Source organism: Schistocerca gregaria, chromosome 1, assembly GCF_023897955.1.
Source record: "Schistocerca gregaria isolate iqSchGreg1 chromosome 1, iqSchGreg1.2, whole genome shotgun sequence".
Classification (NCBI taxonomy): Eukaryota; Metazoa; Arthropoda; class Insecta; order Orthoptera; family Acrididae; genus Schistocerca; species Schistocerca gregaria.
In genome coordinates this window covers 853,044,743-853,072,209 of record NC_064920.1, presented here as the reverse complement: position 1 = coordinate 853,072,209, position 27,467 = coordinate 853,044,743, and the positions used below count along the sequence as shown (strand labels likewise).

The 27,467-nt window shown below is 41.7% G+C and overlaps 1 protein-coding gene across 1 annotated transcript in view; it reads left to right on the top strand.

The window, feature by feature from the left end:
• LOC126278069 (uncharacterized) overlaps nt 1-27,467 on the top strand; it is a 381,643-nt gene that overhangs the window by 126,076 nt on the left and 228,100 nt on the right. Inside the window, exon 6 of the mRNA XM_049977941.1 lies at nt 18,395-18,683. Coding sequence (XP_049833898.1) covers nt 18,395-18,683 — 289 coding nt within the window. The remainder of the gene's footprint in view (nt 1-18,394; nt 18,684-27,467) is intronic.

Genomic DNA, 27,467 nt, shown 5'->3' with positions numbered 1-27,467 from the left:
TTGACGACCTCTACATTTAAGCTCATCTGTTACAGTGGTGGGGTTAGCCGGGGTGTGCTGCATTGTCCTGATGGAATTTGGACTTCCTGCCATTTTCTAGGGGAGTGAATGGGAGGGGGTTTACCAGAGATGTAGAGGTTACTTAGTCGATAAATTTAATTAAGTAGTCAATCAAACTTATAAGAGTGAGAGGGGCTATTCCAATAACTCAGACCTGAAAGTGTGTCTGTACCAGTGAGAGGGAGGGGGAGGGGGTGGGTTGGATGTTTCCCAAGGGGGGAGGGGAATGGGAGGGGGTGGGGGAAGAGTAGGTTAAGTGCCTGTCAATCAAAAGGAAGGATCCTTTTAGTAGAACAATAGGTTAAGTACCTGTCAATCAAAGGAGAACAATAGGTTTGCCCCTGATAGAGGCAACCTGCACTAATCAAATGTGCCACAACATACTTGTTTCCACTACTCTCAAATGCTGTACCTGTATGTTTGCCTTTCCTTAACGTAACTTCAAATATAAATCATAGGGTCAGTATTGCCTCACGTGTTGCTACATTTCTATGGAATCTGAACTAATTTTCCCCAACGTTGGTTTCTACCAGTTTTTCTATTTGTCTGTAAAGAATTTATGTTAGTATTTTGCAACAGTGACTTACGAAACTGATAGTTCCGTAATTTTTACACCTACCAGCACCTGATTTCTTTGGAACTGTTACAAAACATAATTCGTGAAAATGTAACAAATATGAGATCTAAAGTGAATTGATGGGGTAAATATTTCAGCTGTTTGAAATAATAGTTAATGTTAAACAAGGGATCGGATTATCACCTATACTGATGAACTATGTCTTAGAAGAAAATTGTAAGAATATGGAACTTAAGAGCTGATAAATTACAGTAGAAAACCAAATGGATTCAAGATTAATTGCCTGTTCTTTACAGACCATTTTGAAATACTTTGAGAAAACCTAATAGAAACAGTTACTCAATTTTTCTAGAAATAATAGGGATTAGAATTGGTCTAAGATTTTTAACTGAGAGAAAAAAAATCAAAAATATGTTCCAAAATATGTTCAAACTCAAATACGTAAACTAAAACGAGTCATTAATTGTAAATATCTTGGAGAAACCACATAGTAGAATGAAATAGGTAAGATTTAATAAGATAGGAAGAACATATGATTTGACAAAAAATATCAAAAACAAAAAAAGTGCATATCCAGAGATAAAAATCTAAAACACTGTGCAAAATTAGATTTATTATTTGCACGTGAATGCTTAATGATGATCTGTAGGCTGGACAGAATAGAGTTACTTGGAAGACAGGCTATTATAAAAAATTATATTTGCAATACTAATTATAATGAAAATGAGATGTAATGGAGTTATATAAAAATATACATGATATTTTCTTCCCCCCATGGACCATGGACCTTACCGTTGGTGGGCAGGCTTGCGTGCCTCAGCGATACAGAGAGCCGTACCGTAGGTGCAACGACAACGGAGCGGTATCTGTAGAGAGGTCAGACAAACGTGTGGTTCCTGAAGAGGGGCAGCAGCCTTTTCAGTAGTTGCAGGGGCAACAGTCTGGATGATTGACTGATCTGGCCTTGTAACAATAACCAAAACGGCCTTGCTGTGCTGGTACTGCGAACGGCTGAAAGCAAGGGGAAACTACGGCCGTAATTTTTCCCGAGGGCATGCAGCTTTACTGTATGATTAAATGATGATGGCGTCCTCTTGGGTAAAATATTCCGGAGGTAAAATAGTCCCCCATTCGGATCTCCAGGCGGGGACTACTCAAGAGGATGTCGTTATCAGGAGAAAGAAAACTGGCGTTCTACGAATCGGAGCGTGGAATGTCAAATCCCTTAATCGGGCAGGTACGTTAGAAAATTTAAAAATGGAAATGGATAGGTTAAAGTTAGATATAGTGGGAATTAGTGAAGTTCGGTGGCAGGAGGAACAAGACTTTTGGTCAGGTGACTACAGGGTTATAAACACAAAATCAAATAGGGGTAATGCAGGAGTAGGTTTAATAATGAATAGGAAAATAGGAATGCGGGTAAGCTACTACAAACAGCATAGTGAACGCATTATTGTGGCCAAGATAGATGCGAAGCCCACACCTACTACAGTAATACAAGTTTATATGCCAACTAGCTCTGCAGATGACGAAGAAATTGAAAAAATGTATGATCAAATAAAAGAAATTATTCAGGTAGTGAAGGGTGACGAAAATTTAATAGTCATGGGTGACTGGAATTCGGTAGTAGGAAACGGGAGAGAAGGAAACGTAGTAGGTGAATATGGACTGGGGCTAAGAAATGAAAGAGGAACCCACCTGGTAGAATTTTGCACAGAGCACAACTTAATCATAGCCGACACTTTGTTCAAGACTCATAAAAGAAGGCTGTATACATGGAAGAAGCCTGGAGATACTGACAGGTATATTTACCCCATCAATTCACTTTAGATCTCATATTGTTACAAGGCCAGATTATATAATGGTACGACAGAGATTTAGGAACCAGGTTTTAAATTGTAAGACATTTCCAGGGGCAGATGTGGACTCTGACCACAATCTATTGGTTATGACCTGTAGATTAAAACTAAAGAAAGTGCAAAAAGGTGAGAATTTAAGGAGATGGGACCTGGATAAACTAAAAGAACCAGAGGTTGTACAGAGTTTCAGGGAGAGCATAAGGGAGCAATGGACAGAAATGGGGGAAAGAAATACGGTGGAAAAAGAATGGGTAGCTTTGAGCGATGAAGTAGTGAAGGCAGCAGAGGATCAAGTAGGTAAAAAGACGAGGGCTAGTAGAAATCCTTGGGTAACGGAAGAAATATTGAATTTAATTGATGAAAGGAGAAAATATAAAAATACAGTAAATGAAGCAGGCAAGAAGGAATACAGACGTCTCAAAAATGAGATCGACAGGAAGTGCAAAATGGCTAAGCAGGGATGGCTAGAGGACAAATGTAAGGATGTAGAAGCTTATCTCACTAGGGGTAAGGTAGATACTGACTACAGGAAAATTAAAGAGACCTTTGGAGATAAGAGAACCACTTGTATGAACATCAAGGGCTCAGATGGAGACCCAGTTCTAAGCAAAGAAGGGAAAGCAGAAAGGTGGAACGAGTATATAGAGGGTCTATACAAGGGCGATGTACTTGAGGACAATATTATGGAAATGGAAGAGGATGTAGATGAAGATGAAATGGGAGATACGATAATGCGTGAAGAGTTTGACAGAGTACTGAAAGACCTAAGTCGAAACAAGGCCCCCGGAATAGACAACATTCCTTTGGAACTACTGACGGCCTTGGGAGAGCCAGTCCTGACAAATCTCTACCATCTGGTGAGCAAGATGTATGAGACAGGCGAAATACCCTCAGACTTCAACAAGAATATAATAATTCCAATCCCCAAGAAAGCAGGTGTTGACAGATGTGAAAATTACCGAGCTATCAGTTTAATAAATCACAGCTGCAAAATGCTAACGCGAATTCTTTACAGACGAATGGAAAAACTAGTAGAAGCCGACCTCGGGGAAGATCAGTTTGGATTCCGTAGAAATGTTGGAACACGTGAGGCAATACTGACCCTATCTCTTATATTAGAAGCGAGATTAAGGAAGGGCAAACCTACGTTTCTAGCATTTATAGACTTAGAGAAAGCTTTTGACAATGTTGATTGGAATCCTCTCTTTCAAATTCTGAAGGTAGCAAGGGTAAAATACAGGGAGCGAAAGGCTATTTACAATTTGTACAGAAACCAGATGGCAGTTATAAGAGTCGAGGGACATGAAAGGGAAGCAGTGGTTGGGAAGGGAGTGAGACAGGGTTGTAGTCTCTCCCCGATGTTATTCAATCTGTATATTGAGCAAGCAGTGAAGGAAACAAAAGAAAAATTCAGAGTAGGTATTAAAATCCATGGTGAAGAAATAAAAACTTTGAGGTTCGCCGATGACATTGCAATTCTGTCAGAGACAGCAAAGGACTTGGAAGAGCAGTTGAACGGAATGGATAGTGTCTTGAAAGGAGGATATAATATGAATATCAACAAAAGCAAAACGAGGATAACGGTATGTAGTCGAATTAAGTCGGGTGATGCTGAGGGTATTAGATTAGGAAATGAGACACTTTAAGTAGTAAAGGAGTTTTGCTATTTGGGGAGCAAAATAACTGATGATGGTCGAAGTAGAGAGGATATAAAATGTAGACTGGCAATGGCAAAGAAAGCGTTTCTGAAGAAGAGAAATTTGTTAACATCGAGTATAGATTTAAGTGTCAGGAAGTCATTTCTGAAAGTATTTCTATGGAGTGTAGCCATGTATGGAAGTGAAACATGGACGATAAAAAGTTCCGACAAGAAGAGAATAGAAGCTTTCGAAATGTGGTGCTACAGAAGAATGCTGAAGATTAGATGGGTAGATCACATAACTAATGAGGAAGTATTGAACAGGATTGGGGAGAAGAGAAGTTTCTGGCACAACTTGACCAGAAGAAGGGATCGGTTGGTAGGACATGTTCTGAGGCATCTAGGGCTCACCAATTTAGTATTGGAGGGCAGCGTGGAGGGTAAAAATCGTAGATTGAGACCAAGAGATGACTACACTAAGCAGATTCAGAAGGATGTAGGTGCAGTAGGTACTGAGAGATGAAGAAGCTTGCACAAGATAGAGTAGCATGGAGAGCTGCATCAAACCAGTCTCAGTACTGAAGACCACAACAACAACAACAACAACATGTGTTTAATATTTTGTAGGCTTATCAAATGGAATGTCGTCATAGGCTAAGTCACGGGTAAAGCAGATGGCAGATTTCGTTTCTATGAGAGGATACTAGGAAAATGCTGTCAGCGTACAGAGGAGACCACTTACACATCACTTGTCTGTCGTGCCGTACTGTTCAATGGTGTGAGACCCACACCAGTGACGACTAACAGGAGACTGCCGCATATATATAAAGAAGGGTGGCACGAATGGTCAGATTTGCTTGACTGATGGGAGAGCTTCACGGAAATCTCTTGAAGATAGCTATCAATCAAACAACGAAAGGTTGCTTACAGAGTTTCAAAAACCAGTATTAAGTAAAGTCATAGGAAATGTAATTTAACCCCCTATGTATCACTTCCATAACACCAACAGAGGTACTTCGGCAATCATTCTTCCTGTGCTGCCTAGGCGATTGAAATGGGAAGAAACGTTATCATGTGGAACCATGTTTACCCTCTTGCATCCACTTCTCAGTGGTGTGCATTCAACATAATATATTTATTTCAGCATTCATGTGTTTAGACTTTTATGCTATTTTTATTTGCACCAGTATCTCTACTTGAAAACACCTGGCTTTGATTATGTTGCCTCTGTCTGTATTCTACCTCGTTATTTATTAATTCTTTGGTTAACATTTTCTTTTTTGGCAGTGGTATTTCGCTGAATTTAAGAAATTCCACATCGGCCTCAGTTACATTGCTTCCTCTTCTGCCTGAGTGACATATTGTTAAGTCTTCTGAAATACTATTTTACTTGGGTCATGTGTGAAGATAAGTTCAGCTGACATGTTTTTCGGTATAAATGTTTCAACTCTTTTGTTATCTTTTACTGTTAGATATCAAGTATACTACACTTCTGTTTCTGTTGTCAGATAAGCTCAGCATCTCCATCGGAAATATGCTTTACTCCGTGCTGTCCATTCTCAACGATTTAAGTAATGCTGGGACTGACGTGTTGGGTTCCTTTAATTTGGCAATATCCTGCCTTTTGTCTCTATCTCTGTAACTGTACAATGAATATACAACCTGTAGGGAGCTCAGTGTTTTCGTTCCTCACCATGCACACCCATTGTAAACCTACTTCTTATTTTATGGAAGCCAGATCTTCCGTGATAGCTCTTCTGTGCGTTTTTTCGTTTTGATGGAAAAGCTACTATTTATTTACAAATTTAAGATGATGCCTACGTACAAACTGCTGTAGTTTGTCCATGGAGCTTCAATACAGGTATTAATTATAAAACTAAAGCCAATATTCTGTCGAACAGATTCACATATTACCACTTATAAAATACGACTACACTACGACCATTTGCACCACACTGACATACGATGATCTTATCGTTTGACAGTTTCGCAAATGAAATATGAGCGTTTGCTCATTCGTAGCTTATTGATCTGCATCATGGCAGTCACTCGTCTTAAAAATATAAATTTGTCCTCTTTTTCTACAATGTGGTTTCTGCAACAAAGTATATCTTCCTAGAGCAACACTATAATTATTTTACCTCCATAAAACACTGTACATATAATTTATGACATGGGAAGGTGATCCTCCCACCTATAATATTAGCGTTTAATGATATCCTGATGTAAAAATATGTGTAACCGTTTCCTTATTATAGACGCATGAAAACAGGATCAATAATCTTCGTATTGTTTCATGTCATTCGGCCCTAAAATGCAATTTTTGTGCAGGCTTGGTTCACAAGTATTGTCAGTGGTAACTGGGAATGAGACAAGTTTAGTTCCTTCGTTACTAGCTTATTTAGGCCAAAATAGAGTAATTTATTAAACTGTTGCTGAAGGAGTGCAGCACAACTACGACAGCACGATGCTTTGCAAAGTTTCACTCACCTTGTGGTAAATTTCTTCCCAGACGCAAGCCTCCTTGAAGTCATTGAAATGCAATTTTCAGCCGTAAAAAGTTACAGAAAAACAGCGGCGCATTTCGTAACCACAAGTCACACTAAAACTGTTTTTTCGGTGGAAGGAATATTTAAATGAAAGTATTTATGAGCGTAAAATTTCACTCTGTTGCGATAAGCTTGAACACACCAGTCAATACTAAGTCTTCCTCTAAACTCTACAAAGCCTGAAAAGCCCACACGCACACCTCATTCATAACCGTAGGCAGTTGTGATAATTATCAATGGCATTTCCCAAAAAGTTTACAAACGGATTCTTTCTTTTAGAATAGCTCGCTCAGATGTTACTACAAACAGTCACACATAACACAATGTTCATGTTGGCGAGTAAGCAACCCGATACGCGAAATTTAGTTATTTTAATCGTCACCAGAAGTTCCGCATTTCACCCCGTGCATTATCTCTAACTCTCTTCTACACTTTACGGGACTTTTCAAACATTTAGGTACCGACATACTACACACATCAAAAAAGTTTTGCAGCATCTCGGTTCCGGGTTCCGACAGTTCCGGAACCTGTACAGATAATTGGAATAGAGATCAACATAAACATCATTTCCGCCCATTTTATTTCTCATGAGAACTACCGATTGCATGTTGTACCACCATACTGCGAGACCTTCAGAGGTAGTAGTCCAGATTGCTGTACACTGGTACCTCTAATACCCAGTAGCATTGCCGGCCGTTGTAGCCGAGCGGTTCTAGGCGCTTCGGTCGGGAACCGCACGACCGCTACGGTCGCAGGTTCGAATCCTGCCTCGGGCATGGATGTGTGTGATGTCCTTAGGTTAGTTAGCTTCAAGTAGTTCTAAGTTCTAAGGGACTGATGACCTCAGATGTTTAGTCCCATAGTGCTCAGAGCCATACCCAGTAGCATTGCTGCAAGCCTGTATTCGTCGTGGCATACTATCCACGTGTTCATCAAGGCACTGTTGGTCCAGATTGTCCCACTCCTCAACGGCGATTCGGCGGAGATCCCTCAGAGTGGTTGGTGGGTGACGTCGTCCATAAACAACCCTTTTCAATCTATCAGACATTTTCGATAGGGTTAATGTCTGTAGAACAGGCTGGCCACTCTTTTCGAGTGATATCGTTATCCTGAATTATGTCATTCAGAAGTTATGCACAATGGAGGCTCGAATTGTCGTCCATGAAGACAAATGCCTCGCCAATGTGCTGCCGATATAGTTGCACTATTGGTCAGAGTATGGCATTCAGGTATCGTACAGCCATTACGGGGCCTTCCAGCACCACCAGCGGTGTTCGTCGGCCCCACATAATGCGATCCCAAAACAGCAGGGAACTTCCACCTTGCTGCACTCGATGGGCAGTGTGTCTAAGGCGTTCAGCCTGACCGGGTTGCCTCCAAACACGTCTCCGACGATTGTCTGGTTGAAGGCATATTCGACACCCATCGGTGAAGAGAACGTGATGCCAGTCCTGAGTGGCCCATTCGGCATGTTGTTGGATCCGTCTGTACCGTGCTGCATGGTGTCGTGGTAGCAAAGATGGATCACGCCATGGACGTCGGGAGTGAAGTTGTGCATCATGCAGCCTATTGCGCACAGTCTGAGTCGTAACACGACGTTCTGTGGCTGCACGAAAAGCATTATTCAACATGGTGGCGTTTCTGTCAGGGTTCCTCTGAGCCATAATCCGTAGGTAGCGGTCATCCACTGCGGTAGTAGCCCTTAGGCGGCCTGAGCGAGGCATGTCATCGAAGATTTGTCAAAAGTTGAAATTTCTGTACTAGCGAAAGGAGACTGGTGAAAGCGTCTTCATTCGCCTCCAACTATAAGAAGCTGCTTTGCTGTGACGCCCCAAAACGTATCCACAGAGTATATTGTAGCAAATATTGAGGCCGGTATCCGTCAGCTTCCACAGCAGTCCGCTGACGTAATTAGGATGGAAACGGCTATGACTTTACTTACATGTAAGCCACCTAACAGTAATTTGTCGCAGGCACAAAGGAAAGCGCTGAGGGATATAAATGTAGATAAAAACATTACTGTTCTTAATGAAGATAAGGTTAACGCCACCGTCATACTGAACAGTGAGGACTATCATGGAAAAATTAGTGATATTTTGGTTCCCTCCAATTACAAAAACTTGAGAAAGATCCGACTGTGAAGATTTTAAGAATGACCATTCGACTGGTGAAAGCGTCTTCATTCGCCTCCAATTATAAGAAGCTGCTTTGTAAAACAGTAGCGTACCCACCTAGACTTTATGGCTTACCCAAAGTGCATAAACCTGAGCTTCCGTTGAGGCCAATTGTCAGCGCTATAGGCGGACCAACACACAAGTTAGCTAGACACCTTGCCTCATTGCTGCAACCTTACGTTGGTAGGACGGACAGTCATATTAAAAATTCAGCTAATTTCATTGACAAGTTAAAGGAAACGAGCGTGGGCCCGGATGATATCCTCGTCAGTTTTGATATTGTGTCGTTATTTACCAAGATTCCGGTAAACGAAGCTATCTTATGCATAGCGGATATTTTTCCTACGAATATTGTGGCATTATTCTGACACTGCCTCACCACAACTTATTTTCAATACAATAACAACTTTTATGAACAGATTGACGGGATGGCTATGGGCAGTCCTCTTAGTCTTGCTGTGGCTAACTTATTTATGGAGACTTTTGAACAACGGGCGTTGCAGATTGCCAGTGAACGACCAGCCGCATGGTATCGCTACGTCGATGACAGTTCGTAGTATGGACACACGGAGCAGAGGAGTTGGATGCCTTCCTGACACATTTAAACAGCATTAATCCGAAAATCCAATTTACTATGTAGACGGAAAGGAATGGGCAATTGAATTTCCTGGATGTGTTTGTCATTAAATGACGGGACGGAACTTTGGGTCGTAAGTTATGTAGAAAGGCCACACATACTGATCGTTATCTACAAAATTTTTGAACCTGTTTATTTAAAACATGAGATTGAACATCTACGGTCAACTTTCGTGAAGAATGGCTATTCTAGCAAGGATATAGATCAAGCACTTCGCTCTAGGCAGAGAATCAGGAGCAACCTCGAACAACAGTCGCCCAAGGGAAAAGTTTTTCTTCTGTTCATTAGTACGGTCGCAGATCGCATTGGGAAAGTTTCAAGCAAGTATGGGGTCGAAATTATTTTCAGACCCACCAGGAAACTAAAAGAATATTTAAGCTCGGCAAAAGATGCATGACACCTTTTGGCTACACCGGGGGTGTATAAAATTCCTTATAGTTGTGGACAGGTTTATGTCGGTACCACATAGAGAAGTGTGAACACCCGTCTTGTTCAACATAAGAGGAATTGCCGCCTGGGTCACACGGATAAATCGGCCGTAGCGAATCATGTTTACCAGGAAGGTGGTCATGAAATAAAATTCAGCGAGACGAGCGTCATATCAAAAACCTCGCATTATTATGCACGCATGTACAGAGAGGCTATCGAGATTGATAAACACCGTAACAGTTTTAACAGGAAAGACGAAGGTGTTAAACAGGGTAAAATTTGGATGTCAGCGTTGCACCGCAATCGTGACGATCGATTACTTTCAATCGAGAATGTTAGCATTACCAGAGACAATCCTATAGCCGAAGCCACGTGATCGACAGTGGCGCCTTCTGTACTGCCTATATAATAAGCGCTCCCTCGACTTCTCTTCGCAATTCGCCGCTGTACCTTCGAGGATGTCTCCCGCAGTCGGAGACGAAACGTCAGGGGAGAGTTTTATACTTCGATCACAGCCTATCAGCCCGGAACTTTTAAGTGAAGACTGAAAGACTTTGTTATAAAAGACTACAAATTATATATTAAAAAGAGTTGTTAGAGGTTTTTACAAGAGAAGAACAAATGATAATAACAAAGGAAGACATTAAACTCTTTATAAAGTATTCAGTAGTTAATTACAGACTGTATTATTCAGAAACTATAAATACTATCACTTTGTTGCGTTTGAGGGTAATGAATATTACTCACCTAATAAATAATTATATTTCCGTATGCTTCTTTCTGAAACTATCAATAGCAGATTTAGTTACAAAACTGGATTATGTATTTTAACACAGTTTAATAGATATTTACGAAAATCATAATTTAAATAGTATCTCTCAGTGAAGAAAACGCAGGAAAAGTAGACCACAATAATAATCTGTAACTGAGTTCACAATATAGAAGCTTTAATTACATACTTAAAATTAATGAATTGCAGAACAACTTCTGATATTTGGAAAGAATAATCTTCATTACAATTTTATTATGAAATTAGAATTAATGTGTTCAGTACAAGTTTTGTAGGGGAACTGATTATTTGAAATAAAGAGGAATAAAAGAGAAATGGAAGGAATGTGAAGTATCTTTCGTATGGTATACAAAAAGACAGCGATTAGAAATCATGTGAAATTACTGGTTAAAACTGTGCCTAATGTAATTTAAACATATGTTGGATTTCATTATTTCCTACTGAGAAAAAAATGTCGGACACATCTCTCCGCACACAACTACACAATCTTTTAATACATTTAAGCAGCCTAATTATTAAAGTATACAAATCATCTGAACATGAAATATTTAAAAAATATAAAACATGTAATCTTACAAAATTGTGTACTAATTTATTAAAAAACTTGAATGTATCATGAATAATGGATGTAAACGTAATTACCTGGTACATATGTTAGTTATAAAATGTTTGGAATACCTTAAATGAAAAACGTTTTTTCACAACGTAAATGTCTGAACGCTATGACTAACAGAAATTCTATACATGATGTGACATTTTTTTGTGAGTAATTAAATTTATGTTCACTGTTTGTAGGTAAAATGAATTTATGCTCATACAAGTGCTTGTAGGATTTAAAATTAAAACTTTTGGGAAATAGGCAAAATTGTACTGATCAACACTGTATTTTTTAGACATAAGGTATCTTCTAAAGTTAATTTTATTGTATTGTGTTACACGTGAAGTTCACCCTAAATTTGTCTAGGTAGTACTGGGTATACACTATGTGATCAAAAGTATCCAGACACCTGGCTGAAAATGACTTAAAAGTTCGTGACGCCCTCCATCGGTAAAGCTGGAATCCAATATGGTGTTCGCTCACCATTAGCCTTGATGACAGCTTCCACTCTCGCAGACATGTGTTCAATCAGGTCCTGTAAGGTTTCTTGGGGACTGGCAGCCCATTCTTCACGGAATGCTGCATTGAGGAGCATCCCAAAGGTATTCTATAGGAAACAGGTCAGGACTCTCTGCAGGCCAGTCCATCACAGGGATGTCATTGTCGTGTAACCATTCCGCCACATTATGAACAGGTGCTCGATCTGTTGAAAGATGCAGTAGCCATCCCTGAATTACTCTTCAACAGTGAGAAGCAAGAAGGTGCTTAAAACAATGTAGGTCTGTGCTATGATAGTTCCACGCAAAACAAGTAGTGCAAGCCCCATCCTTGAAAAACACGGCCACATCATAACCCCACCGCCTCCGAATTTTACTGTTGGCACTACACACCTGGCTGATGACATTCACTGGGCATTCGCCATACCCACACCCTGCCATCGGATCGCCACATTGTGGACCGTGATACGTCACTCCACACGTTTTCCCACTATTCAATCGTCCAATGTTTACGCTCCTTACACCAAGCGAGGCGTCGTTTGCTATTTATTGGCGTGGTGTGTGGCTTATCAACTGGCGCTCGACTATGAATCCAAGTTTTCTCACCTCCCACATAGTACTTGCAGTGTATCCTGATGCAGTTTGGAATTCATGTGTGATGGTCTGGATACATGTCTGCCTATTACACATTACGATCTTCTTCAGCTGTCAGTGGTCTCTGTCAGTCAACAGACGAGGTCGGTCTGTACGCTTTTGTGCTGTACGTGTCCCTTCACGTTTCCACTTCACTATCACATCGGAAACAGTGGACCTAGGGATGTTTAGGAATGTGGAAATCTCGCGTTCAGACGTATGACACAACTGATACCCAATCACCTGACCACTTTCTAAGTCTGTGAGTTTCACGGAGCGCCCCATTCTGCTCTCTCACGATGTCTAATTACTACTGAGGTCGCTGATATGGAGTACCTGGCAGTAGGTGGCAGCACAGTACACCTAATATGAAAAACGTTTTTTTGGGGGGTGTCCGGATACTTTTAATCACACAGTGTATTTTTAGATGTCTAGATAATTTTCCTCTATATAATCCATTGTTACAAACAAACTGCTTTCAAAACACTTTCTTTAAAAATGTGGTCTAGGCGTGACAAAAATTATCTGTGACAACCATAAGATGTCTGTTGCCAAGCTGCTTCATACAAGACATGCCTAATATAGTGATTGCATACAGCATACATGAACCAAAACTTTAATTTGTATTTGGAGGATATAGTTCTTAGCCATGTAAGTCATATTTCAGAGTTTGTCAAGAGACGCAATCAAGAAAGGGCCCACACTGTAACATTCCTTTATATGTTATTCCACTGATATCGTTTTCGCATCACTAGGACTGTCCCTCACCACAGTTTCAAATGGATCGTACCATAACATAATAAACTAACAAGTTTTATACTGATAGTTATTCTTATACGCAGTGTATGGTAAGACGACTGTCTAGCCATATCAAATACGCTTACGACGGGTAAACACAGTTTATCGAGATGTTATTTCCGCTATATTATTTTAGACAAGGGAGCAAATTTTCTGACTTGAGGAAGCAGTGTTTAACGCTTATAGCAGCTGAATGATGATGGCGAAAAATTTGTTTTTTGTGTTAAGGAAACTACGTAATGTTTCCTGTGACAATGGAAGAAGCCTTTGATGAGTACTTCTGTTACATACCAACTGTGAAATTTTATTAAGTAGTAACAATATAATAATGCTGAAAAACCATAAGCCTGCCATCGCGAGAAGAGATTACACAAACATCTGCCCTACTTTCCTAAATGTAAGAAAGAGGTTCCGAGGCAGTACCGGTCCGCGATCGCTCAAAAATATCAGACATTTCCGTACTGTTATCATGTTGCCCTCCAAGTAGCAAAATTTAAATTGTTGAGTGACGTTCATTGGTAAACAGCCTCGACGCCCCTTTTTTCTTGTTATGTAGAGATTTCAATGCACAGCATATGATCTCGGCATGGGACATAAATGACATATAGGTCACCTGTTTTGGACAACTCCGGAATTCTGTCTGAATAGTCTTTGAAGACTTAGCGGTGACGACCGACCGCCATGTCATCCTCATTGTATAGGCGTCTTCTGTTGTGGATATGGAGGACAAGTCGTCACCACACTGCTCTCCTTGCCGATGTCAGTTTTCTCAAACGAGATAGCTGTTCAGTTTGCCTCACAAGGGCTGAGTGCACCCTACTTCACAAAAGCACTTTGCAGACTCAAACGGTCACCCATTCAGGTGTTAGCCAAACCTGACAGTGCTGAAATTCGTTAACCTGACAGGAACCGCTGCTACCACTGCAACAGCGTGGCTTTTGGATGTTGTAGATGAATTTATTTTATCTATACTAAACAACAGTTCTCCAACTGTCATCCTTGGATGTTGTAGATGAATTCATTTTATCTATACTAAACAACAGTTCTCCAACTGTCATCCCTACACGCGATGACACTTGTTTGCGATAGACATCACCTTGTGTTCTCCCAACTTACCACAGCATTCCAGTTTGCAAAACCGAGAAAAGCCGTAAAAGTTACCTGCGATGCTGCTCCTGGATATAATGACATAAGCTTCAGAATGCTAGCCAATTTGCCAGATGAAGATTTACGCACCCTGATCGACATTTACAATCACTTACGGACAGAAGGCAAGTTCCTAGACGACTGACAGATTTAAGTAATTTTTCCGATACTGAAACCTAGCAAAGGCTCAGATTCAGCCTATTTTCGTACTGTCCTACCGCACTTTCTTCTTTAGTGCTCAAAACATTAGAAATAATGTTGAAGTGGCTGCTTAATAGTGATTTGAGAGTAATTTCTTCATTGCGTGGTTCTCAGCTCATATTTAGGAAACGAAGAGGCGCCACTGATAGCGTAAGTCTATTGAATACGGACGTACATTTCACTTGTGCTTTTAATGGCGACGTGACGGCCTTGTTAGTAGATATTTCCAGTGCTTGCGACACTATGGACTGCAGTCGATGGATTTTACACATCTCATTACCATTACTCTAACTGTGATTAGGTTAGGCAACAAGACAATACCTTGCATGTACTAAGCCTAGTCTACATTTTGCATTTTGAGTCCTACGCTCTGTGCAGTATAATCATCAGAACGTAATACAATTTTCTATCCAAACCTTAATGTACGTTGGTTCTATCTGAATGTACACGTTTTCTCTAAGCTTGAGGATGACATTAATATGGCTGTATCGAGCGGCGGATGTGCTCTCCTCCTGAATATGCATTATAGGACTTCGTCTTGCAGACATCAGATCTTCAGTGGTTGTTGTGGTGTCACCGCCAGACACCACACTTATTAGGTGGTAGCCTTTAAATCGGCCGCGGCCCTTAAGTGTACGTCGGACCCGCGTGTCGCCACTATCAGTGATTGCAGACCGAGCGCCGCCACACGGCAGGTCTAGAGAGACTTCCTAGCACTCGCCCCAGTTGTACAGCCGACTTTGCTAACGATGGTTCACTGACAAATTACGCTCTCATTTACCGAGACGATAGTTGCATAGCCTTCAGCTATGTTATTTGCTACGACCTAGCAAGGCGCCAGTATCCGTACTATTGATATTGTGAATGATCTACCATAAAGAGCGACGTTCGTCATTAATCGATTAAAGTTAAGTATTCCACCAGCTACGTCCATTTTTCTCACTTATGATTCCCTTGTCATGTTCCAGACCTCACGCCAGCCTGTGTGGGCTAAAACGCGTGCCTTTCGGCCTCCTCTAGTAACACGGTGTTGGCTCTCCTGCCAACCACAACAGTTGTCTTTACAAGACAAAGACGACCGTCACCACCCCCCCCCCCCCCCCCCCTAGTTCCGATTAGGGCCTTTTAACATCCCCTTCAGGAGATCATTCAAACGGCACGGACTCTATGTCGACAATTGACTAAAGTGGGAGCACCGTGTGGAATGTTTGATTTCCATGGTCGATCACTCAAAATAAAACGAGTAATCCCACATATAAATGGGTGCCGATGTTACACCCCTATGCATCCTTTATCGTTGGCATGATTCATTATATACTGGATAGGGTTGCACGTTATATGATAATGCACCAACATCTGTACTCTGCAAGACCGAAAGAAAACAGTGCCGCTCTAGGCCTACACGAATCTGTCCAGGAGCGCTGCATACTTCACATGAGAATGCACTTTTAACGGAGACAAGGGACATTCCTTAACTCAGAAATTCATAAAATATTTAGTAGAGCAGTGAACACAGCTCATCCTCTCCTCCATAAACTACGCTGGTCCCCTGCAGACAATTGATATACCATTAGAATTCTAGAGAGGACGGACAATGGCTTCATTTATGTCGGCGGACATACACTATCTTGGGGTATGTTTAAGCTTCCAACGGCAGCTAAGATCTTCACTGCCGAAGTTGTCGCAATTAAGGAGGTAAATCAATTCGATGACATCCTTATTGTCACAGACTCAGTGTGACTCTGAAAGTAACTGTCATGTACTTCATGTCCTTAAAATGACCTACCAATGTGAATGCCTTCATAAAAGTATCCAGTAATTATTTTTGTGGATCAAGGGTCACACTGGTATCTCATAACGAGTTGGTGGAGCACCAGGCGAAACGTTGTGCGACTGATAGCCAATTTTACTAGGCTTCTCTACTGCATACGGATTTCCTTGCTATTGTAAAGAAGCGAGTCTTCCAAGAATGTTCAGATGTGGCAGAAATGAAATCAGTCAAAAGGAAGACATTATGCAGCAATACAGCCGAGCACACCTCGAAAAACTTGGATTTCATAGATAAAGCTACGTAGTTGACACACCACTACTGTTACGCGCTTCCAGTTGGGACAGGGTTATTATCAAAAAAATGGCTCTGAGCACTATGGAACTTAACTTCTGAGATCATCAGTCCCATAGAAGTTAGAACTACTTAAACCTAACTAACCTAAGGACATCACACTCATCCATGCCCGAGGCAGGATTCGAACCTGCGACCGTAGCGGTCGCGTGGTTCCAGACTGTAGCGCCTAGAACCGCTCTTTCACCCCCGCCGGCTGCGTTATTATCCTTCACATGTTTCCGCACTGCGAAGAACATTGCAGTGAGGTTGTAGATCTCAGCAATGTGACAACAGGGTGTGCTGCGAAGAACAATGACGCAGACTTCTCATGGACTTGTCCACAGCGGGAATTCCACAACCTACGTCTGTCTGTGACGGACCTGTTCCGGTAGCTGTCAACGGAGGAATATGTCAGAAATGCTCGGTTTCTGCAAGAAGTGGATATGTAACTATAAATCATACACGAAGGCAAAGGAAATTTCACCACAGAGGGATTCCCATGATCAACAAGCCTTCCCCGTCATTTGGAATCCCGCGTGTACATTTGAACACTTTTAGCCCTCACCTCATAGCTAGTGCAGCCCAACTGCAGGGAAGAGAAAACACGCTATGTCTTATCCGTTTCTCACTACCCATGCCGCTACCATACAGACTAGCCTTTAGAAACCACGATGAATATCATATTGTTTTTGCCTACATTACGCAAGTAATTCATAGTATTTTTATCACTCACTCAGGTGTGTAATAATATTATTAATAATAACACACGTTTCTGGCGCTACTAAACATTTTACACTATATTTGCTCCCAAAGCACTAAGCATCAGTGACGCTCTATTGCACTACAACCCTATTGATCAAGCTGTGATTACAGTTGACTACAAGAATCCAGAATACAAAATAACGTATGCCAATTGTTATCCTTAAGAGTTAATAAAAGGAAAGAACGAAGGAAGAAAGATTAGAGTTTAACGTCCCGTCGACAACGAGGTCATTAGAGGCGTGAATAAAGAAAATTCCTGATTTCATTCGTTGACTACAATAATTTATTCAGGATTCATTTCTACACACTATGACGAATGTATCAACAATCTTTTCAGTACCGTTAGAGCTGATACTCAGTTGAATTAAGATTGGCAGGGTATACGCCCTATCCTTTTCGAATCAGTTATTTTGGCGATTACCTGGAATGATTTGAGGAGACGCTGGAAAAATGTTTGTCAGAATTGGTCAGATGCGAATTAGAATAAAATTGGAAGTGTTAATCATTACATCAAGTTCGTTACTCTACCACAAAATACGAAAATCTTTGAAGAAACTGTTATCTTGCTGAGGCCACAGACTGTACGCATTCTCAAACCAGCCACATGTTGTAGCACCTGTGAATATAAGTTTAACTAGGAAGTATATCTATATTGTTGCAAGTATTGTTTACGATTTACGTAGGTCCTTAATATGAAGCAAAGGCATTTAAATTGTCATTCATTTGGCATATTCATCTTTATACTCTGTGTACGTCTTCACTTCTGATTTTGTTTTATTTCTAAGGGTATTTAAATTGATATGTCTTAAGTTTTCGTATATACTTCCCGTGTGCATTGTACGAATTATTAATAATTATAAAAGTATTTCTTCGTCGTTTTTATGTACAACAAGAAGTGCGTAGCTAATACCACTGCTGATCTAATTTTCTGTTAAATACAGCCTACTTATTGAAGCCGAAGCGATTCGCCAGGATATGGGAAACCTACAGACCGAACATTTGGCGGCACTGGACTACATAAAATCACTAGAAGAGTCTACTGCAGAGTGTACAATATTGAAAGAGGAAAATAAACGCTTTGAGGATAAATTACAGCAAAGCAATCGAGAACAGGCCAAGCTGCACCATGAGGTACACAGGCTTCGATGCGCCATTGGAGACATGGAAGACGACCGAAAGCGCACACTGAACCAGCTCGAGCGGCTCTCACACGCAGCTGAATGGGCAAAGGTACTGCAGAAAGTACACTGAAGTAAGATTCTTGTAGCACACTAGGTCCTTCTGGACGAGTAGCTGACGTGCCTCCCAACGCCATTCGTACATTAAGCATCAATTACGTCACTTTTTTGGTTATAGTCAAATTGTTCCGTGAAAAGAAAATACAATAAAATAGTTCTTGCTGTCTGCTACACCATATTCACTGTGCTTATTATCAGTAATTTAGCGACTATAGTTATCTAACGACTGTAGATAAAGTAAGCTATAATCCGATTTTCCATTAATGTACTAGTTTAAGTATTTTGTTTTAACGTAAATATCCGTAAATTCGGGCTTGAAATTTTTCTGTGAAGCACGTAACTTTGTATTACTCTAGTAATGAGAGCATACAAAATTACATTCTGTGCTCGTTACTGCAGCTAACGGTTGCAGCAATTGGTTGTTACCGAAAGACCTGTAGCCAACATAGTTAGATTCGCTGTTTCGGACGTACGGTAAGCTCTGTAGGACTATTAGAAAGGAGCTTGCTATGTGCTACCATTAAGTTTCTGCCTTTAATTTCCTGCTATTGCATATTTATATGTATTAAAAGTCGCTATATAGTGAATGCAGGAAAACTACATCTACCTGATCACTCTGCATTCACAATCCAGTTTCCGGATGTGTGTTCATAGAATCACCTTCAAGCGATTTCTTTACCGTTCTACTCTCGAACAAACCGCCGCAAAAACGAACGCTTACATCGTAACCAGGGTCTCTAGCTGACCTGTTGCATTTTCTAAGTGTTCTGCCCGTAAATCTTTAGATCGCTTTCCCCACAACATTATTTATGTAATCGTTGCAATCTAAGTTTTTCGTAATTTTAATCCCTTTTAGTTGAATTCATAGTCGTTAGATTCGTGTGATTTTAGCGGGTTTCTTTCAGTACTAGTGTCAATAATCTCACACTTTCCATTAAAGTCAAAGGCCACTTTTCGCACCATACAGATACCTTGTCTAAATCATTTTGCAATTAGTTTTGGTCATCTGATGACTTTACAAGACGGTAAGTGACAGCATCGTCTGCTGACAGTCTAAGAGGTCTGCTCATATTGTGTCCTAAATCGTTTATGTAGATCAGGAAGAACAAAGGGTCTGCAATACGTCCTTGGGAAACGCCAGATATTATTCCTATTTCACTTGATGACGTAACGTCGATTATTACGAACTATGACATTTCTGACAGTGAATCACGATTCCATTCGCAAAACGGAGATGATAGGCACGCAGCTTGATTAGAAGTAGCTTGTGTCGAACGTGCCGGGAACTCTATGGAAATCTAAAAATACGTAATAACAATGTTAACAACATTTCGTTCTATTCCCTTCTCGTTGGAATCAGGCGAACCTGTCAGCGACCTTAGCAGCGTATCTCTGTGTTTATTGGACACCTTCTGTCATGCCTGTTCGACAGGGACTTCAGATGCTTCAGCAGTACTGTGGTATTCCTCACATTGTCGTCGTGTTTGTGATTTCCTTTGTACAGGCACCACACTTTTCCAATTTTCCCAACAAATAAGAAAATAAAATCCGCTACGCGATTCGTTTCAGTCATATACGCGGAAGAGATTTGTGCGAGAGAGAGCGAGGCCCTCGCGTTTTACACCCATCGGGGCACATTTTCGGATATTTCAGACACTCGAATGACCTGCCCTTTGCCAAAAATCGACAAGTAACTCCTACTTGCAGTAACTCGTACACCGCAGCGCCAAAGAAACTGGTACAGGCATGCGTATTCAAATACAGAGATAACGTAAACAGCCAGAATACGGCTGCGGTCGGCAACGCCTATATAAGACAAAAAATGTCTGGCGCAGTTGTTAGATCGGTTACTGCTACTACAATGGCAGGTTATCAGGATTTAAGTGAGTTTGAACGTGCTGTTATAGTCGATGCACTATCGATGAGTCACAGCATCTCAGAGGTAGCGATGTAGCGGGGATTTTCCCGTACGACCATTTCACGAGTGTACCGTGAATGTCAGGAATTCGCAAAACATCAAATCTCCGACATTGCTGCGGCTGGAAAAAGATTCTGCAAGAACGGGACCAACAACTACAGAAGAGAATCATTCAAGGTGACAGAAGGGCAACCCTTCCGCACGTTGGTGCAGATTTCAATGCTGATCATTAACAAGTGTCAGCGTGCAAACCATTCATCGATATGGGCTTTCGGAGCCGAAGGCCCACTCATGTACCCTTGATGACTGCACGACACAAAGCCTTAGCCTCGCCTGGGCCCGTCAATACCGACTTCGGACTATTGATCAGTGGAAACAGGTTGCCTGGTCGGGAAAGTCTTATTTTAAATCGTATCGAGTGGTTGGACGTCTATGGGTATGGAGGCACGCTCATGAATCCGTGTATACTACATGTCATCAGGGAACTGTTCAAGCTGGTAGAGGCTCTGTAATGGTGTGGGATGTGTGCAGGTAGAGTGATATGGGACTCCTGATACAACTCTGAGAGGTGACACGTACGTAAGCATCCTGTCTGATCACCTGCATCGATTCATATCCATTGAGCATTCCGACAGACTTGGGCAATTCCAGCAAGACATTGCGACACCTCATTCACCCATAATTACTACAGAGTAGCTCCAGGAACACTTCTCTTGAGTTAAAACACTTCCATTGGCCACCGGACTCCCCAGACATGAACATTATTGAGCCTATTAGCGATTCTTTGCAATGTGCTGTTCGGAGGAGATTTTCACCCCATCGTACTCTTACGGATTTATGGACAGCCCTGCAGGATTCATGGTGTCACTTCCCTCCAGCACTACTTCAGACATTAGTCGAGTCCATATCACGTCGCGGTTCGTCACTTCTGCGTGCTCGCGAGCCCTGCACGATATTAGGGAGGTGTGCCAGTTTCTTCAGTGTATATACGAAGCCGAAATAGAGCCTGTCATCCTGTACTTCATGATTATCATCCAAATACAATTCTATACTTTAGACACCAACATCGTCGGTGAACAGGTTGATACTTACTCTGGCCTTGTCTGATAAATCCCTTATAAACGCTTACGAGCGGGTAAACACATACCTATTGTCGTACATCATCCAATTACACCCCGACGACGGCGGTGACGCGTTGTTGTGTGAACTTCACAAAACACCGAAAGTGCTGTAGGGCCAGACTGAAGTCATGTGGCGCTGTTAATAATGATCCTCTGTCGAATGGGAAAGTCAATCTTGGCGGCTTCTTGATGATATGCAAGAGATGCAAGGTCAGATCTTCTCCTACTTTCACTCTGCCCATCATTAAACGCGTCGACAAGTGCACAAACACAGCATTATACACCAACCATGGTTACTAAAGTGTCACATACATTTCAGAGAGATTGATTATGGTGTGCCTGGCCCAAAACGTGTACATATTACTCGATATGTTCAAAATATGCTCAGTAGAACTGAGTTTAGATGTCTTGTAGAGCCAAACAAACACTCCTCCTGTTCATAGGGTGCTCATCAAACCATTCTGACAGTGGTGGAATAGTGCATTGTGTTTTAGAACGCACTTATCATACTTTTAATGCTGTAAGCGAATGAATGTATGCATATGATTGGGCAGAAAGTTGCTTTATTAACCACCAGTCTAAGACACAGCAAAGCATAGTTTCCTCCATTTAAAAAATCTTGTTACCAGGACACACTCAATATATGCCTGAACTGACACCTGACGACACACAGAAAGTATGCCTAACATGGTTTTCGATGTACTCGTGAGTAGCAGGGAAACAGGGACATCACCATACTCTGCACTGTGTCCAGCTGCTGGAGAGAGGAAGGAGTGTACTTTATTTATTTTCAGTGGGAAATTGGAACAATCTATTTAAGGATGAATTTCACACAGTATATTTATTACACCGTACAAAACACTCACCCTGGGGTGCTTGGGGTCACAGTACATATCTTACAGACCTGCAAATTATTCATAAATCACCGAAGTGATGCAGTACACTGATGTGCAGACACGAAAACAACTCGTAAATTGTCAAATTAATACATGTAGAGTGCTCTGCAAACACGCTCACTAATAGTAAACTGTCGAAATAATGCATTGCACAGCCTACAGACATGTTCACAAAATACTGCAGTACTCTGATTCAAAGACACGTTCACTATGCATAAAACTGGCGATATAATGCATGTATAATTCTGTGCAAACATGCTCACAATGCTTAAACAGCTGAAATAGTGCAGTGTGCAATCATTCATTGCATGTAGAAACTTTTTGGAGAATTGTTAAGAAATTTGACCACAATGCATCACAAACTGCTCTCACGCTGGTTGAATCAATTCCACATGCGGAGGCCTCTGGCCACACACACACATGTTTACTTAGGCATCATTGCTGGTGCGATGACGTGTAGCCGTGAGATGTTTCCCTAGCGAGTCACCTACACGGGCGCAGCTAAAAGACTTTCAATGTTATACTGACATCTCATGTGTATGTAAATAACAGCCAAGCCCCCCTCTGGCCGTGTTATAGAAATCTTTTACAATGCTTCCCAGAATAACACAGGATGCATTCTTCCTAGTGATCTGAACGGGACAGCCCATCTCACATGCGAGATGCCCTGGCCGTGTACTTGTTTACCTAGCCACCATGGCTGGCGTGGCTTTCATAGCTGCAGGTCCAGCACCCTGCGAGATGCGTACATAACAGCTCGACCTTGCAAGTGCAGCTAAAAGGTGGTCAGTGTTATACTGACATTGGGTCTATGTAAAGAAGAGCCAAGTCTCCCTCTCCTAAATCGTTAAGTGTCACAGATATAGTTAATGGTTGCTTTTGTTGTTGGAGGAGCTTTCGTGATGTCTCAGACTGTCTGCTGGGAAATTATTGTCCTAACAGGACCTGTTTACGAAAATAGCCCAGAATAACACCGAATGCATTCTTCCTGATGGTCCTATGGAGGCACCCCGATCATCACGTGTTACCCTTCCTGGAAATCGTGATGTCATGCTTTCGACAAACATTTCCGAAACGATAAACGTCCTCACCGCTATGTAGTACAATGGATGTCTTGTGGATGAATGGAGGCTTCTGATTGGCTCTTCCACCAAATTACTAATGCTGCCGGTGTGGAAGCACTGTCCATCTTTGTTTCTGCAGACGAGACTTTCAGCGGCAAATTTATTTTGTACAGATCACCTTATTGCGCTGACAGTTACACCTTGCAAAAGTGGTCTACTGATCGTCAAATACGGTAAGATACTGCCTCAATTAAACTGCTCTGGCGCTGATGACAGAGGCATGAATATATCAGCGTGAAACACATCTCCAACCTGGCTACATATCACCAAATACCATTTCGATTTAGTAAACACACAATTCATAACCTTCGCCATAAAAAAAATCATCACTTCTGCCTCTTGCATATAGCTATCGACCATCAGACACTCGTACATACACCGTGAAGACAGACAGTTTAAGCAGATGGACCGTACATAGTCCTTGCAGCACTACATATTTCCCCCGAGGCCGGTAGGTCATCCACTGCAGCCGACAGTCACAAGTGTTCTGCCCCCCTCCCCCCCCCCCCCCCACACACACACATACACTGGCCATATGCACGCCCAGAGCAACCTCAGGGGACCAAGGTCACTCTCTGAACGGTTGCACAAAGGCTGGGTCAGTTCTCCTCGGCACAAAGGCGTTACTGTTTCTGGTCCCGACCTGCTTACTTGCTTTCTGCACCCATCTCCAGACTCTGGGATTACAAGAACATATGTACTTTCACATGGTTTTTCCAGAATATCATACCTTTTTCGCGATACTTCTCGATATCAGGCACATAGCAGTTTGCTACTGATCGCTTGTACATCATAATTCCGAAGATATAGGATGGAAATTATTTCTCTGGAAAACCGAAACTTTAGCGAGTTGCATCGTGCTTTAAATCACTGAGTAACTAGAAACTTTTCCCGTCTGCCAAGACTTTTACGTGAAAACTCGAAAAAAATAGAGGAAACTGATATTTACACTCACGAATACCGATGTCGGTGATATAACAGATTCCAAATCATACTTTTAATTTACAAAGTCAACAAAGATGTTTCTCATGTCTAGAAGACCAGGAAACGTGTCTTCCACCCGTCTTTCACCTGCTACATGGAGACAACACACACCACAATCGATGTTCTCTCAACAAAATAAAGACGGGAAATGTGCAGAACTAGTCAACCACACAATGTACTTGGGAGCGAATTATGGTCCAACGCAAACATACGTTCGCATTGAATCTTCTCAAATTTCCACAGGCAACACACGTGAACATGAACACTTTCCAACACATACTTAGCATTAGTTCACTATTCAGCCATATTGAGGACGACACGTTTAGGTCAGGTACATTTCTGTACCCCAACAGACCTTTCCATTCAGACAGCTCCTGCCGTTAGCCTGAAACGTGAATCATTCCCACCCCATGCCACCGCCACCTTGTGCAACGCACCCCCAGACAGAATCGTCCTAGGAAACCGGCTACATATATATTTTATCACTGTACTTACAATTAAATATTACGTTCACGGTCTCATTTGGACGACATTCGACAATGAGCGAAGTACCGGAAATACCTCCTGCTGACGGCTGTGGCTCTTGAAATAGAAATGCCTGTACAATTATTATGACTTGACATACTTTTCCAAGTAAAAAGAAAAGAATCTTCCATTCTCTTTGCTATTGCTTTATTCCACGTCAAATTCATACCTTCTTTATGACTGGACCTAGTCATTTTCTTTGCACATGTCAGAACACACACACACACACTTTATAAGCCTGTGCTCAAGGGGAACCTATCAAGCACCCCCTGCTACTACGTATAATACTTCGCTAGTAACTGATTGCTAGCGATACGAAACAATACTGACCGAAAATCAGCGATGGGTGGACATCTCTCATAAGGTTTTCTTGGGGGTGACACCACAATGTCTCAGAAAGAGAAACGTGACTGTCTTACAAGCCGCCAGGTGTTAAAAACACAATCACAACGACTGTGTTACTGTCACAAGTAGTCATGGTTTTACATGTGCTCACAAGCATCGCTAATGATATCCGTGTCAAAAACTATACAAGCCTTATACATCGAGGTATGGCATTACCTCCGAATGAAGTGGTTTTCCAGACAAATACCGCGACACGGTGGTCGCCGTAGTGAATGTTAACAGACGATCAGTGCGGTTACTAGTCGCCAACGGGTTTAAGCTCGTAATAAAATCACGAAATTTAGGAAGTGATTCAGCCAAAGAACACGCTATGAAGCCGGTATCTGCAGCTACACCATTCTACCGCTAGATATTTCTCCAGTAATTGTAACACATTCTGTCTCGATCCACATAAGAGGTTCTGCGATATATCCACTGGGTTTTGGGTGATGGTTGATTGAGAATGATTACATACAGCAGACAGTGTGCCGATTGAGGTCTAAGAAATGTACACTAGTTTTTCAGATCTCTATTGCTACGCTTTCTGATAGAAATGCTGTCTGCAATTTGGAATGAAGTCTTTCCATCCATCCACATACCTGCATTGGATCCTACGAAGGAGTCTTTTAATATTTACAGACACTAGTGAATCATGTTTTTTGGCACTGCCATATCTCGAAACGAGTCACCTTTTTCGAACCTACCTGCTACAATAAAATTTTAGATAGTCCCTATTCATTTTGCAACTGCCCTTCTGACTCTGCGCATGTGATTGTTCCAATTTAATTTGGAACTGAGTAGAAGTCGGAGAAAGCTATATCTGCCACAGTCCGTGTAGTAACGGACTAAGCTGTGTTAGTGCTACAGGACCATGTTTTGACCATTTGATGGAAATGGGAACATGTTGTCATAGCTCCGCCAACCATGTTTGATGTGTGAGGTGGACACCAAACGAAGCCCGCTCCTGAAACACGAAGTACTATAAAGGGTACTATAAAGATAGTACGAGCAGTTACGGTGGTGTTTCTTATTGGGAACATTAGGAAGACTCGACATCATACAGGTACTGCAGTCCTAAGCAGATCCGCGTCCCTAAGGGACCATTAACACCTATCACCCCTACATTCTATCATCGTAATTTTTCTCTGCTGGATGGTACAGAATAACGAACTACAAACCCTACTATAAACCCTCTGCTCACTTCATGCGATAGAGAACTCGATCAGATTTTTACCACCTCTCGCTCTTCCCATAGGTCGATAACAAATACCGTATGTATGCCGGCATCGAGCGCATGTGGCGATCCCATTAAATACAGACCAGTGTAAAGTTTCATCACCGGTAGTGTAGGAGGATGACCGTATCACTCAGATTGAACTATCTGTCGCAAGAGAGGCTCCCTGTGACCCTGTGTTGTTGTTTGAAACTTTGTCTTTTCCTGCTGTAACATGCTTTGTAAACTGCCATACATTTTGTTTTTTACGCCACAACTCCGAGGTCTGAGTCAGGTGTCTCAAGGTGTAAATCGTGTAGTTGCTGCTACTATAAAACACACACACACACACACACACACACTTGATGATTTTAAATAAAAGACAGTCACAACATAAGGAAACTGGATGAGTTTTACGGTGTTGTGGAGCATTTACAAGCTGCTCTCCTTAGGTGGCTGACGGCCTCTACACTTAAACTCATCTGTCACAGTGACGGAATAGCTGATGGCTCAGTGTTCCGTTCCGATTCATTCCTCAATTGCAATAATGCACGCGATCGCTGTTTCAATGTTACCAATATCCAGAAGGTGTTGCCCCTCCACCAACACTA